Source organism: Maniola jurtina, chromosome 10, assembly GCF_905333055.1.
Source record: "Maniola jurtina chromosome 10, ilManJurt1.1, whole genome shotgun sequence".
Taxonomy (NCBI): domain Eukaryota; kingdom Metazoa; phylum Arthropoda; class Insecta; order Lepidoptera; family Nymphalidae; genus Maniola; species Maniola jurtina.
This window is the reverse complement of record NC_060038.1, coordinates 3,136,020-3,148,687: the sequence shown is the minus strand read 5'-3', so window position 1 is coordinate 3,148,687 and position 12,668 is coordinate 3,136,020. Positions and strand designations below refer to the sequence as shown.

Sequence of the window (12,668 nt, the reverse complement as noted above, 5' to 3'; positions counted from 1 at the left end):
TACAATATTATAGTGTGTGTATAATCTGTGATATTAGTATGGATTGTAGTTGTACTCAAATTTATTTTATTTACAAGAAATAGGTACTTCCCTACCTAAACTCTAAGGTTAACAGGGCTCTCTCCGTCACTTACTCCATACAATCGTAGTCCCAATTTCATTTAAATATTAAGCAACCAAAGTCCATGAAATTTTGCAGACATATTCTAGAAACTAATATCTGTGCCTGTGGTGTTTTAGATTTTTCTAAAAATATGTAGTTTTAAAATTACAGGGGCTCAAAGGTTTGTATGTGAATTTTTAAGACCGCGTAACTTTGAAACCGAATAAAGCAAAATATTACTAGCTAACGTATGTGTTTGATGAACGTATCTACGTGGATCAGATAGTTATACCTCGCTGCGTCCCGAGTGGCATCGAGGCATACCACTCGATCCCTTTAATAAAATCAAGCACAAATAAAATAGGTAGATAGGTATTTAGTAATACGTATTTTATTAGCGGGAAAGCTTGGAACAACCACGCACTAACTAAGTTAGGAGATTTACATTTAAGTATGGCACATAAAGAGGCGTGGAGCTAGAATTAAAAAAAAAACCTAGCCAGTGCCTAGCAGTTATTCAAAGCTTCTCTATCCGCGTAGGAATGAATAATACTCCATGGAGGTAATTTTTGTTTTCTTCGGAAATCTTCCTATTAGGATTCAAGAAACAGGTATAATGTATAGAATAATAATAATGGTGCGATCAGCATAGTCTACCTACCTTATTAGTTTACCTATTAGAAACAAATTAAACCATAAAAAATATCAAATAACTTTATTCCTATATCGGAGGGCTGGAACACTATCCTGATTTATTTTAAATTTGCCGCCATTTTCACATCTTTTATTAGACACAGATTAAACAACTAGTCGATTCCGTGCTGGAAAACTACACTAGAAATGGGTAACATTAATATGAACCAGATTTAGTATGGGAAAAAGGTGTCTAGATTATTATTTTTAACCCCCGACCCAAAAAGAGGGGTGTTATAAGTTTGACGTATTTATCTGTGTATCTGTGTATCTGTCTGTGGCACCGTAGCGGCTAAATTAATGAACCGATTTTATTTTAGTTTTTTTTGTTTGAAAGGTGGCTTGATCGAGAGTGTTCTTAGCTATAATCCGAGAAAATCGGTTCAGCCGTTTAAAAGTTATCAGCTCTTTTCTAGTTACTGTAACTTTCACTTGTCGGGGGTGTTATAAATTTTTAATTTACACTTGTTATTTTTATTGATTATAAAATTAAGTTCACCCAAAAGCTCAAGAAGTGGTGGGTAAATATCAAAGTGCTTTTTAAAAATTTTGAGAATCCTAAAAACATATTATTATAACAAAATTAAAACACTATTATTATACCTATAGACAGTAAAAAAACTACACTATGCTTTCAAATGCTTATTAATCGAAAATAAACCTAAGTACATTAATGAAATATTTCAGTTTTATTTGGTTGAATGCATAAAGGAAGAATGCTTTTATCTTATTTTAAAATAAATAGCATTTGCAGATGATTTTTTCATAATAATTTTTATGCCATTATATTTCATTGGGCTGTCGACTAACAAGGTGACAACAATGTTACCCATGACGATTACAAACAGTTGCTTGAGGTGTAAGTGCACCATGACTTCGTCTGTGATGGCGTTTGCTGGCGCGCGTGCTGTGCTTGTTTGGAGTGTTTTTTTTTGTTAAGAGTGGCTGGTTTTTGTGTTAGTTGGTGTTTTTTGGTGGTGGAACTGACTGGGAAGCGCTCCAAAGGGGCGCCGCGCGTATGTCGGCGGGCGCCGGCGCAGATGGAGTCCATACTTGTATAAATTCAATAACTTGAAAATATCACAAACTTGACATTGGCTAATCAGAGTAAAGCCAGATTTAAAGAAAAAAAAAAAAAAAAGTGCACCCTTATGAATTCTGACAGTTGTCACTGTCAGTTTGACAGTAACTTTTTGAATAAGCAACGGTTTAGCTTTAGCGGCTTCGTACAAAACCCAAAAACATTTTCGAATTTCGAATAAAATTGTTGTAATTTCTTTAGATAATAGTAACAATACAAAGTTTAAATGGAGAGTTTATTAAAAGGAATATTTGAAAATTATCCTAAATATACAATAGAAAAACAAGCAAGCCCCAGTTATGTCGAAATGTACACGCGAGAAAATAAAGAAATTATCATTGTGTACGCAAAAGTGTGTTGCATTTCATTTCTAGGATTTCTACGTGATATTCTAAATTTAAATTGGTATTGGTCCATTTGTTCACCTTCGTAATTATCCTGATTTATTTTAGGCAAAACAGTCGAGCTCTACATCAGAATATAATAACAAAAATATTGACGAAAAAGGTAAAGTAATTTTATTATGTGACTTTCTGTTTTTTCTTTTTGTAGTTTAGAATTTAGATCACTATCTTATAACAGCCTAGTAAATAATATCAAATAATAAATAATAACAATCATAATTAATATTCCTATTAGCTATATTCGTCAAAAAGACCACCCCTGGTTGCCCCTGGACCAAAAGTGCCCATCAAGCTGGCAGCATTGCCCCGCTGAATGGTGATGGACAACCTTTGGACCAGGTAGGCCCCAGAGCGTGGATCGCAGCCTCTTTCTCTTCTTCATCATCAATATCAATCATTGTTACAATTGCAATAAGTTGTTATTGGCTAAAATGCTATTCTTGTTGCAACAGTGCATTGTAGCCGGTAGTGAGCGACCATCAACTAATCAGAGGTGATTGCGATCCTGGCATTGTAGCTTTCATTCTAACCCAATCGAGCAGCTGAAATCATTGATATAGAATAATTATTTACCTACATGAAATCATCTACATACTTACTTGCCTGTGAATGTTTAAATTAGGTAGGTAGGTATTTCAACAGTTACCACCAAATGACCACCCTGGTTTCTCTTGGGTGGATTTAATTTCATTTTCCGTTTCTTTTCTTTTAGTTAGAAATTATTACTAGCGGTTTATACTGTAAGACATAGTGTACAACAGAATTAGCTACAATTTATGTTTCTTTGTTTACACTTTGCAGAAGAGTTGGATCTAACAGGGTCTCCACTTAAGTTGGACTTGAGTTTGCACACAGTACTCGATGAGACCTTAATATCTGATGAACCACAGTTGTGGAGGAAGGAAGAAGTCTTTCATGCACCTCTAGATGTGGAGCAAGCAAGGTACCTAATTCCATGCATGAAAATTTCCATAAACTAATAGTTTAAGGTTTATTTCATGGTTTAACAGCACAATAACTATACTTAATGTCATGTCAAAAAACAATTACAGTAAGTATTACATTCCATGTGACTGAGACAAAATGTTGACAATGTGACAAACTGCATTCTTCTCTGTGTAGAGTCTATTCTCTAGATGGTTGTAATATGTCTACTCTACATGTCTATGTGGTGTCTACATTCTAGATGGTGAAAAAAACAGTGATAGGTAAGATGTCAGCTTTCTTACCTGGCCTACATCCAACCTGGGTACACGTTGAATGTTGTCTCATGGGGATTTGTAAGCTGATAACTACAAAGATGATCTTAAAGGAAACTTAAATATTTAAATAAAAATCCATATGTTTCACTGGTACTGTCAGGCTCATTGTATTTTTATTTTTTTTTCCAGAGAAATACTTAACCTTTACAACAAAAGTGTCAGTTCAGTATCTCAAGAAGACTCAATACCTATGTGGGTAGTCTGCAAACCAAGTGAGAGTAAAATATTACTGATTACTAACCAGTCTAATGCAGAGGAATTTGCTCGAGGTCTAGTCACTTATGAAGGTTCAATGTTGCTAGAAGAAGTTGATGTTGAGAATATGGTTCAAGAATTTGCATCGCAAGAACATATTAGTGAGGATTTGGTAAGTCAAGCTTTTTTCTCTCTCTCATCTGGCTTTTACAAAGATTAGCCAATGTCAAGTTTGTAGTTATTTGTAACAAGTTAGTTAAACTATACAAGTATGGACCCCGTCTGTGCCGGCGGCGCTCGCCGACATACGCAAGGCGCTTTCCAGTCAGTTATAACAAAAAAAAACACTCCAAAAAGGCAGAGCACACCCGCCAGCTGACACCAACACAGACAAAGTCAAGTAAAGCTTATTATTATGTAAACTTGCATATCTGCATGGTATAGTATATGTAATTTTTAGAAAAACTGATGTCTCAGGTTAGAAATTGTGTAAATAATAAGTTGTTATCTCAAAAAGGGCGTCTGGTTTAGTTTGGACAGCACATATCAGTTAATCATGCTGGTTAAAGGTGAAATTTGTGGCATAAGTGCAACTGCAACAGAGCCGCAGTAATGTATGATAGGCAAACGTAGGGAACATTGTTCGAGCACAACCACACTGATCCTGACTGCAGCGCAGGAGTTGCAAGCTTATTACATTTTCTAGTTACATCATTTAGGAGGTTCTTAGGAGTATTATGAGCTTGGGAGCTTGATTATATAAACATGCTAGCTTTATCTAGTAATTTTCTGGGATACAAGCATGTATAATCTATCTCCTTTCTAAATAACAGCCAAATCTGTCCAGCAGTTTTTGCTTGAAGAAGTAACAAACATACACAAATACACACAAACATTCGCCTTTATAATATTAGTCTTGTAAAAATTATGTTACTTTTTCTGCTCCAGGTCACAGTATCTATAGACTGCAAGTACTCAATATCAGGTATTTCATACAGCTCTCTCACGATGGAGGAACAGCTCAACGCGCCGCATGGAGGCGTCACTGAGCTGTATTGTGAATGGAAAGCCAAAACTTTGCTCACGCCATTTATTAGCTGCAAAGTGCATTTTGTAAGTACCCATGCACCTACACATTGTAAATCCATACTTAATATTATAAACGCGAAAGTGTGTCTGTCTTTTCACGGCCCAACTGGTCTAACTGATTCTGACGAAATTTCCTGGACACGTGCATAAGCTACACTTTATCATGAAAAATCATAGAGTTCCCATGGAAGTGTTAAAAAACCTTAATCTCAACAGACAAACTTTTCTTTATAGGAACAAGAGGTGGCAATAGGTCACTTGGCGAGTCCTTGCAATGCAATATGGAAGTCAGTCACAGCGTTGCACAATATCAATCAACTCCTGGTTGATATGACTGCAGCTGGACTCAACACCGTCAACTTGGAGACTGCTGTTATTAGGTAAGACTTACATTATAAGGATGCCTCTGTGTCTTACCACAGATATTTAATAGTACCTTCTAAGTCCAGAAGGAACAGGAAGTGGCGATAGGTCACTTAGCGAGTCCTTGCAATGCTATATGGAAGTCAGTCACAGCGTTGCACAATATCAATCAACTCCTGGTTGATATGACTGCAGCTGGACTCAACACCGTCAACTTGGAAACTGCTGTTATTAGGTAAGACTTACATTATAAGGATGCCTCTGTGTCATACCACAGATACTTAATAGTACCTTCTAAGCCATACTCCATAAATACTCCATATACTCCATTCCTCCATAAAGATGTTTAAATTTCGGGTCTCCATAGTTGGTCACTCATCTAGTTACCGACTTGGGTCAACATTGCTTACCCTGGGGAATCAAGTGACATGTACACTGTTGTAATGAGATTACGCGTGTATCTGGAACAAGAAGTGGCGATATGTCACTTGGCGAGTCCTTGCAATGCTATATGGAAGTCTGTGACAGGGTTACACAATATCAATCAACTCTTGGTTGATATGACTGCAGCTGGACTCAACACCGTCAACTTGGAGACTGCTGTTATTAGGTAAGACTTACATTATAAGGATGCCTCTGTGTCATAACACAGATACTTACTAGTACCTTCTAAGCCCAGAAGGATTAAACCATAAAGTTGTTTAAATTTCGGAACTCCATAGTTGGTCACTCATCTAGTTACCGACTTGGGTCAACATTGCTTACCCTGGAGAATCGTGTGACATGTACACTGTTGTAACGAGATTACGTGTATCTGGAACAAGAAGTAGCGATAGGGACTCAACTCAGTCAATTTGGAGACTGCTGTTATTATGTAAGTCTGACATTGTCTGACTCTGCGCCATATTACAGAATGCTTAAGGTACAGAAAGATCACTCCGCAAAGACGTTTAAATAAAAAGCGACTCTTGCTACAACACAATAAAGTGCAATTCAACTCGCACAGCGCTATCGTGGTTTTCGATTTAGTAAACATCTCTTTCTCGCTCCCTTTCAAGAGAAAGAGCGAGAAATATAGATGTTTACTAAATCGCCCTTCCCCCCTCTTCCCCCATCCCGCCCTCACACCACTCCCCTTTCTCTCTGGATTTTCTTAATAATATCAATTTTTTTTTCTAGAAACGTTTTCCAAGGAATGAAACGTCTGAACAACACGAAACGTCTCAACAACTTGCTCAATGAGACTGAAACGTATACTTATACCGCAGAGTGTCCCGCGGGCGGCTGCCTGTGTATTACTGAAGATACTAGCAGCTTACGACAATGCATGACTAGCATGTCCACTCAAGGGTCCAGTAATGATTTCACTTACAAACTATGGGATATTTTAAGAGGTCAGTGGCGTCGATTCTAATGTTTTTCTCTAAACTTAGAGTATCTGCATCTTTTCCTTTTTTCCTTTTCCAATAGTGCTAAAAAAGGATGGAACATAAATTTTTCATTTATTTTTTGCTTGATTTTAGGGCTAAAAAAATAGGGTCGCTACTGGTACCTAATGTGACGAGGTTTGACAGGTGTAAAATAAATTAGGTTTGTCTGTCCTTTTTTTATTACATTGGTAAGAGAAAGATTCAAATACTCTAAAATTTAGTTGCGCTCAGAATCAGTACTAGTGTCGAACATAATCATAAAAGATTCTTATCTTGTGGAATACAAAGTGGCCCATCAAGTATGTCTACGGATCCAGTAATGAATTCACTTATAGTGAAAGTATTATATTATGTCTGTATTCGAACTTAAACAGTTGTTATTTTTTTATTCCAGATTGTGAAACGGCTGAAGAACTCATAACATTATTAATGCAAGCCCTCAAATTCATATCTTCCGGAAAAATACGACCTTTTGTAAGTATTAATTTACAAAAAAATAGTCCCATGTCCAACCCAACACTAAAATCACGCAGAATTCAATAATTCTTGAAAATAGATTTTTGCCATATTAGTCTTCAAACAGTGTGTGTTGCCAGGGTGACAGGATCTGAAACATGGTCTTTTACCATGGTCCTCATAAGAGGCTCAGTCATTCAGAGGGCCATAGAGAGAGCTATACTTAGAGTTTATCTATGTGATCACATTAAAAATGACGAGATCTGTACTAAATAAAAAATTGGGTTTGTAATCTATGGCATTAACTAGTTGGTACCACCTCAATACAAGATGGCGGTTTCAAAACAGCATTGTAATTGCTTCTATGATAATTTCTATTTCTATGGCTACCTACTTGGTATCACCTTGATTGAACATGACTGCCTCTAAAAAGCAGTTCTGTTTGGCGACCATTTTTGACTGAAGTGACGTTTGATGGCGAAATCGTTTGAAATTGCGCCTAAAGAACTTTTATTTATTTATCTTTTTATAACAATTTAATTAAATTTTTGTATTAATTAAACTATTTACAGATAGATGTCAATAATAAGAGTTACCTGTCAAAACTAGTGCTAAAACTGTCCCGTGGCCACTCGCAAACGGCGAAGGTGCTGAAAAACCTTCGCTCAAGCCCGCCGCAAACACTATCCCTCGTCGCGCAAGTCGGGATGGAGAAGACTATGTGGGAGTACACCAGAGTCATGTCGCTTCTCGAACATTCCTTCTTCATAGCTGGGATCTGGAATACAGATGCAAGGTATAAATCCATATCCATATTATCCATAGTTACTAAATATTATAAATGCGAAAATGTGTCTATCTGCCTATGTGTCTGCTAGATTTTTACGGATTCAGCTGATTTTGACGGATACAGAGTAAGCTTATCCCTGAGGGGATGAATATAATCTATTTTTCATCCCGGAAAATTCAAGAGTTCCCATGGGATTTTCTAAAATCCTACGATAGGCTATTTTTGTCCTGGAACATCAAAAGTTCTTACGGGATTCTTAAAAATCCGTATTTTATTTATATAGGTTCTGAATATAACTAAACAAAATGGTATAACGATAATAGTAAATAGTAGATATATGTGAAAACAGCAACCTAAGATTTTACTGGTTCTTCTCAGTAAGAAAGACCTTGACCTGTTAGATGGCCACTTAGCTCATTTGACATTTATTTTCAACCCCCGACCCAAAAAGAGGGATGTTATAAGTTTGACGTGTGTATCTGTCTGTGGCATCATAGCTCCTAAACTAATGAACCGATTTTAATTTAGTTTTTTTTTTGTTTGAAAGGTGGCTTGATCGAAAGTGTTCTTAGTTACAATCCAAGAAAATCGGTTCAGCCGTTTGAAATTTTTTAATTTACGTTTTGTAATCCATTGAAGGTACAAAAAAGATTTTAATATCACACAGTGCAGCAGCAATGTAGAACCAACCAATGTCAAATGGTTCGGTGGCTCGGTGGCTATCATTCAGTGTTGAACACTGAGTTAGCAAAGCACCCCACTGTGCAGTGGTAAACTCTTTTGACGATTCAAAAGATTATTTAGGTTAACAAATATTTTTATTTCTATTCTATATATTTTTTTAGATCCCATGAATCCATAGAGCAAATAAACCAAACTATAAACGACATGACTATGGGCGGAGACTTCACTCTAAACCCCTTCGAGAACATCGCCTCATCGGAGCATTCAATTCGAATCGACGCCGAATCGTTCTGTATAGAAGATCCGAACGAACTAACTGTTGATGACTTTGCCTCTCTCAAAAAACATGGACTAGTGAGCGAGAAGAAAGATGTTAATGAGGTTAGTGCGAAAGAGATAATATAATATGTAACTTCACTCTAAACCCCTTCAAGAACATCACCTCATCGGAGCATTCGATTCGAATCGACGCCGAATTATTTTTTAGAGAAGATCTGATAAAGCTAACCGTTGGTAACTTTTCCTCTCTCAACAAACATGGACTAGAGAGCAAGAAGAAAGTTGTTAATGAGTTTAGTGCGAAAGAGATAATATTATATGCAAGTAACTCATGCCTGCGACTTTGTCCGCGTGGATTACAAAATTAATATCAAATTTTGAACCCCCTATTTTATCCCCTTAGGGGTTGAATTTTCAAGAATCCTCTCTTAGAAGATATCTCAGTTATAATAGCTAACTGCAACTTGCATGCCAAATTGTAGCGACCGAAAAAACCCAAAATAATAACTAACCGATTTCTAAGTAAGTGGGAGAAAAATATACTACATACAAACATGTACGTTCGGCGTCAGAATTTGAGTAGCAATTCCGCAAAACAATTGCATCAAAAACCTGTCCCACTTATAACCTTTTTCTATAAACACACCACATATACCTAACGCATTTGCATAACCGTGCCACGCGAATAATATGATCATTGAGGTGCTTAACGACTTACGGTTTTTGGTTGTACCTACAACTTATTATGTTTTCCAGGTGCCATTGATAGCGGACGAAATAGACATCAGTCCGTGGAAGAATTTGCTGATGAAGTTCGCACAAGTGCACGCTTGCTTGGAGCATCTGTACCGCGCCGAAATGTGCTTGAGGGCGGACTTTGGTAACTATTCATACCTCATACTAATTTATATTTATCTTCTTGCGTCTTGCTCTCTGGCGTTTTCTCGCTGTCTCTCTCTCTCGCCGTGTCTCTCTGTCTGTCTCTCTCCCCCCCCCCCCCTCTCTCTATCCCCCCCCTCTCTATGTCTGTCCGTCTGCCTGTCCGTCAAGAAAACTTATAACTTAGGGTACTTTGCATTGACCTAGAATCATGGAATTTGACATGTAGGTAGTTTTTATAGTATAAGTAAATGAATAAATCTGAAAACCACAAATTTGTAGTCACATAAAATTAAAATTAAAATGTGTTTCAATTTTCAAAGTAAGATAACTATACCAAGTGGGGTATCATATGAAAGGGGTTTACCAGTACATTCTAAAACAGATTTTATTTATTTTTATGCATAATAGTGTTTGATTTATCGTACAAAATATCGGAAAAAATACCCGAGTACGGAACCCTCGGTGCGCGAGTCTGACTTGCACTTGGTCGGATTACTCAATCTACTGACAAGTGATTTTATTTAGTACGACTATCCTGATGTTTTAACAATTTTGCTAGTAAATACGATATTTGGCTTCAGGAACTTTTTTTTTTATGTTAATTAATGATTTTTCATAGCCCAACTAAAGCCCATGGCATCAAAACTGTTGGAACACTACGTATCAGAAAAGTCCCCCATCAGAACAGTGGGGCAGCTAATGAGCGAACCAGCTCTTAAGATACGCATCCCCATCGCGAACAACGTTGTGCAGGATCATTTGAAGTAAGTTATCATTACTTTTATATACAGCCAAACATCATCTATAATCTGTCAACAAGTTATGTGGTACGCCACAGGTCGCCTCATACCCCGATTGTCATCTCGATCTGTCGCATACAACAACGTTGTTATTTGTCAAAGAAACCTTATTAGAAATCTATCCATATAGAAAAAATCTATCTCTCTCTCTCTACAATCAATCCACTTAAAATCCCCCTCTCTCTCCCTCCAATCAACTCATATCAAAAATCCTCTATACAGCTTCAGACGTCACTATAGTGTTAAGTCTTTACTTTTCTTATTATCTCTTTGTGTTTTGTGTATTTAAATGTCACAAGCTATATTTTTTCTTTGTCATATCCGCCATGTTTAACTTCATGACGTCATATTATAGTCTATGACACACGAACTGCTAATACAAAGCCAAACTAGACCTGTCTGGCTTACACATAATGTGTGCCAATTTTATAAAGAGAAAATCTATTTTTTTTTTACAGAAAATCAGCCTTCTGGTACCGAATGGAGCTGAAGAAGAAAGCGAATTGCTCCGAAGGGATTCCCAGAGAATGCAGAATGATCTACGTGTTCTCTCAACAACCTGTGTTCCCACCTCAAGTGTGGCAATACTTAGGTAAATCCTTACCAATTATATAAATACTAGATGATGCCTGCGACTTCGTCCACATGGACTTAGGTTTTTTTAAAATCCCGTAGGAACTCTATGATTTTCCGGGATAAAAAGTCTTTTGTCGGTTTTCGAGATGCAAGCTACACAAACATCAAAATCTGTTAAACTGTTGGGCCGTCAAAAGCTAGCAGACAGACAGACACTTTCGCTTCTATAATATTAGTATAGATAAATGCGAAAGTATGTCTGTCTGCTTTTCACGGCCCATCTGTTTAACCGGTTTTGATACAGAGATAGCGTTTTGAATAGAACACAGGCTATTTTATGTCTCGATAAATCAAAGCGTTTCCTCGGGATTAAAAAAAATTAAATTCACGCGGACGAAGTGGCGACTCGTGGGCATCAACCCATCAATCAATCATCAACCCATCGCTGGTTGACTTTGACTTTGAACATCTCCTCTCAGAATGAGATAATATTATGCTTTCGCCATTTAGTCCACCAAGCCGGCCAAATGCGGATTGGTACATTTACTCACCTTACTCCTTACCTTCATACTCACCTTTGAGAACATTATGTATGGAGAACTCTCAAGCATGCAGGTTCAAGCAGGTTTCCTTACAATGTTTTCCATCACTGATAACGTATAGTTCGCGAGAGAGAGAAATGGCAATCGGGGTATGAGGCAGGGGATCGCCCCGCACACCCGCACGACACGTTTTAGCTTTGTGCGGTGGTGGTGCGTATTGCTCGCTTTTCCCGCATATTTAGTAGTTGAAGGGCGGGCGGTGCATATCGCATGCCGTTGTACCATACAAATTTGTCTTTAGCGGATTATAGCCAATAATAAGTTTCTTCCTCCTGGTATTAATTCACTTTCTTATTCTTCCAGAGCCTCCCACTGAAGAAGTCGCCGAGTTAACAACCGTTGAGGAGTTGCGTTTCCATTGCACCAAATATGTATTTTTGAGCAACCAAGTATCTAGGAAACTGGATTTCTTGAATAATGTTTGAATTAGGTACTTTTCGCTCAGTAAAGTAGAAAGATAGATAGACAGAAGTCTTTATTGCACACAAAAACACATGTAAAGGAACACAACACAGAAAGAAGAAAACAGAAAAAACAATGTATATGTATGGAAGTATATTGATAAAAATTCTCAAGAACGCGTTCCATCTACTAATACGTAGTTATAAGAAAAGCTGTTATTGTGATACTTTTGTAATTTTAACTTACATTTTTATATTTCTATTAAAACTTTTTAACACTACCCTTGTTTTAATTAAGTAATAGTTAAGTAATTAACTGCTACATGCCATTGAGCTAAAATTAATAGCTATTGGAGGGTTATTTGAAATGAAAATTATGGACTAAAAGCCAGCGCGTACCAGAATCCATCGTTACCATCGTTATTTTATAACACCTGAAAGTTTCTCTGCGTATTGTCCCCAACACAGGGAGGAACGATCAGTAACTGAAGTTTGGATCATGGTGGCTTTGGGAGATAACAACAATATAAGGGTGTAAAAAAATCTTACGTCAAAGTATCAAGTTAAATTTTTTATAT

At 37.0% G+C, this 12,668-nt stretch overlaps 1 protein-coding gene across 1 annotated transcript; it reads left to right on the top strand.

Annotated features, from left to right (window-relative positions):
• Window positions 1-1,993: 1,993 nt before the first annotated feature.
• On the top strand, window positions 1,994-12,371 carry LOC123869029 (protein zwilch-like). Its single transcript, XM_045911755.1, has 14 exons — window positions 1,994-2,229; window positions 2,330-2,384; window positions 3,083-3,224; window positions 3,673-3,910; window positions 4,687-4,851; window positions 5,062-5,207; window positions 6,370-6,584; window positions 7,015-7,094; window positions 7,649-7,872; window positions 8,712-8,931; window positions 9,586-9,709; window positions 10,331-10,475; window positions 10,970-11,103; window positions 11,993-12,371. Exons 1-14 carry the CDS (start codon window positions 2,104-2,106, stop codon window positions 12,112-12,114), a joined length of 2,136 nt encoding a protein of 711 aa, XP_045767711.1. The 5' UTR covers window positions 1,994-2,103; the 3' UTR covers window positions 12,115-12,371.
• The last annotated feature ends 297 nt before the right edge of the window (window positions 12,372-12,668 follow it).

Bases quoted from the DNA above. Each gene is read 5' to 3' on its own strand.
- LOC123869029 (XM_045911755.1), top strand. From the start codon at position 2,104: ATGGAGAGTTTATTAAAAGGAATATTTGAAAATTATCCTAAATATACA. The intron at 6,585-7,014 runs GTCAGTGGCGTC...TTTTTATTCCAG, and splicing joins ACTATGGGATATTTTAAGAG to ATTGTGAAACGGCTGAAGAA. The intron at 9,710-10,330 runs GTAACTATTCAT...GATTTTTCATAG, and splicing joins GTGCTTGAGGGCGGACTTTG to CCCAACTAAAGCCCATGGCA.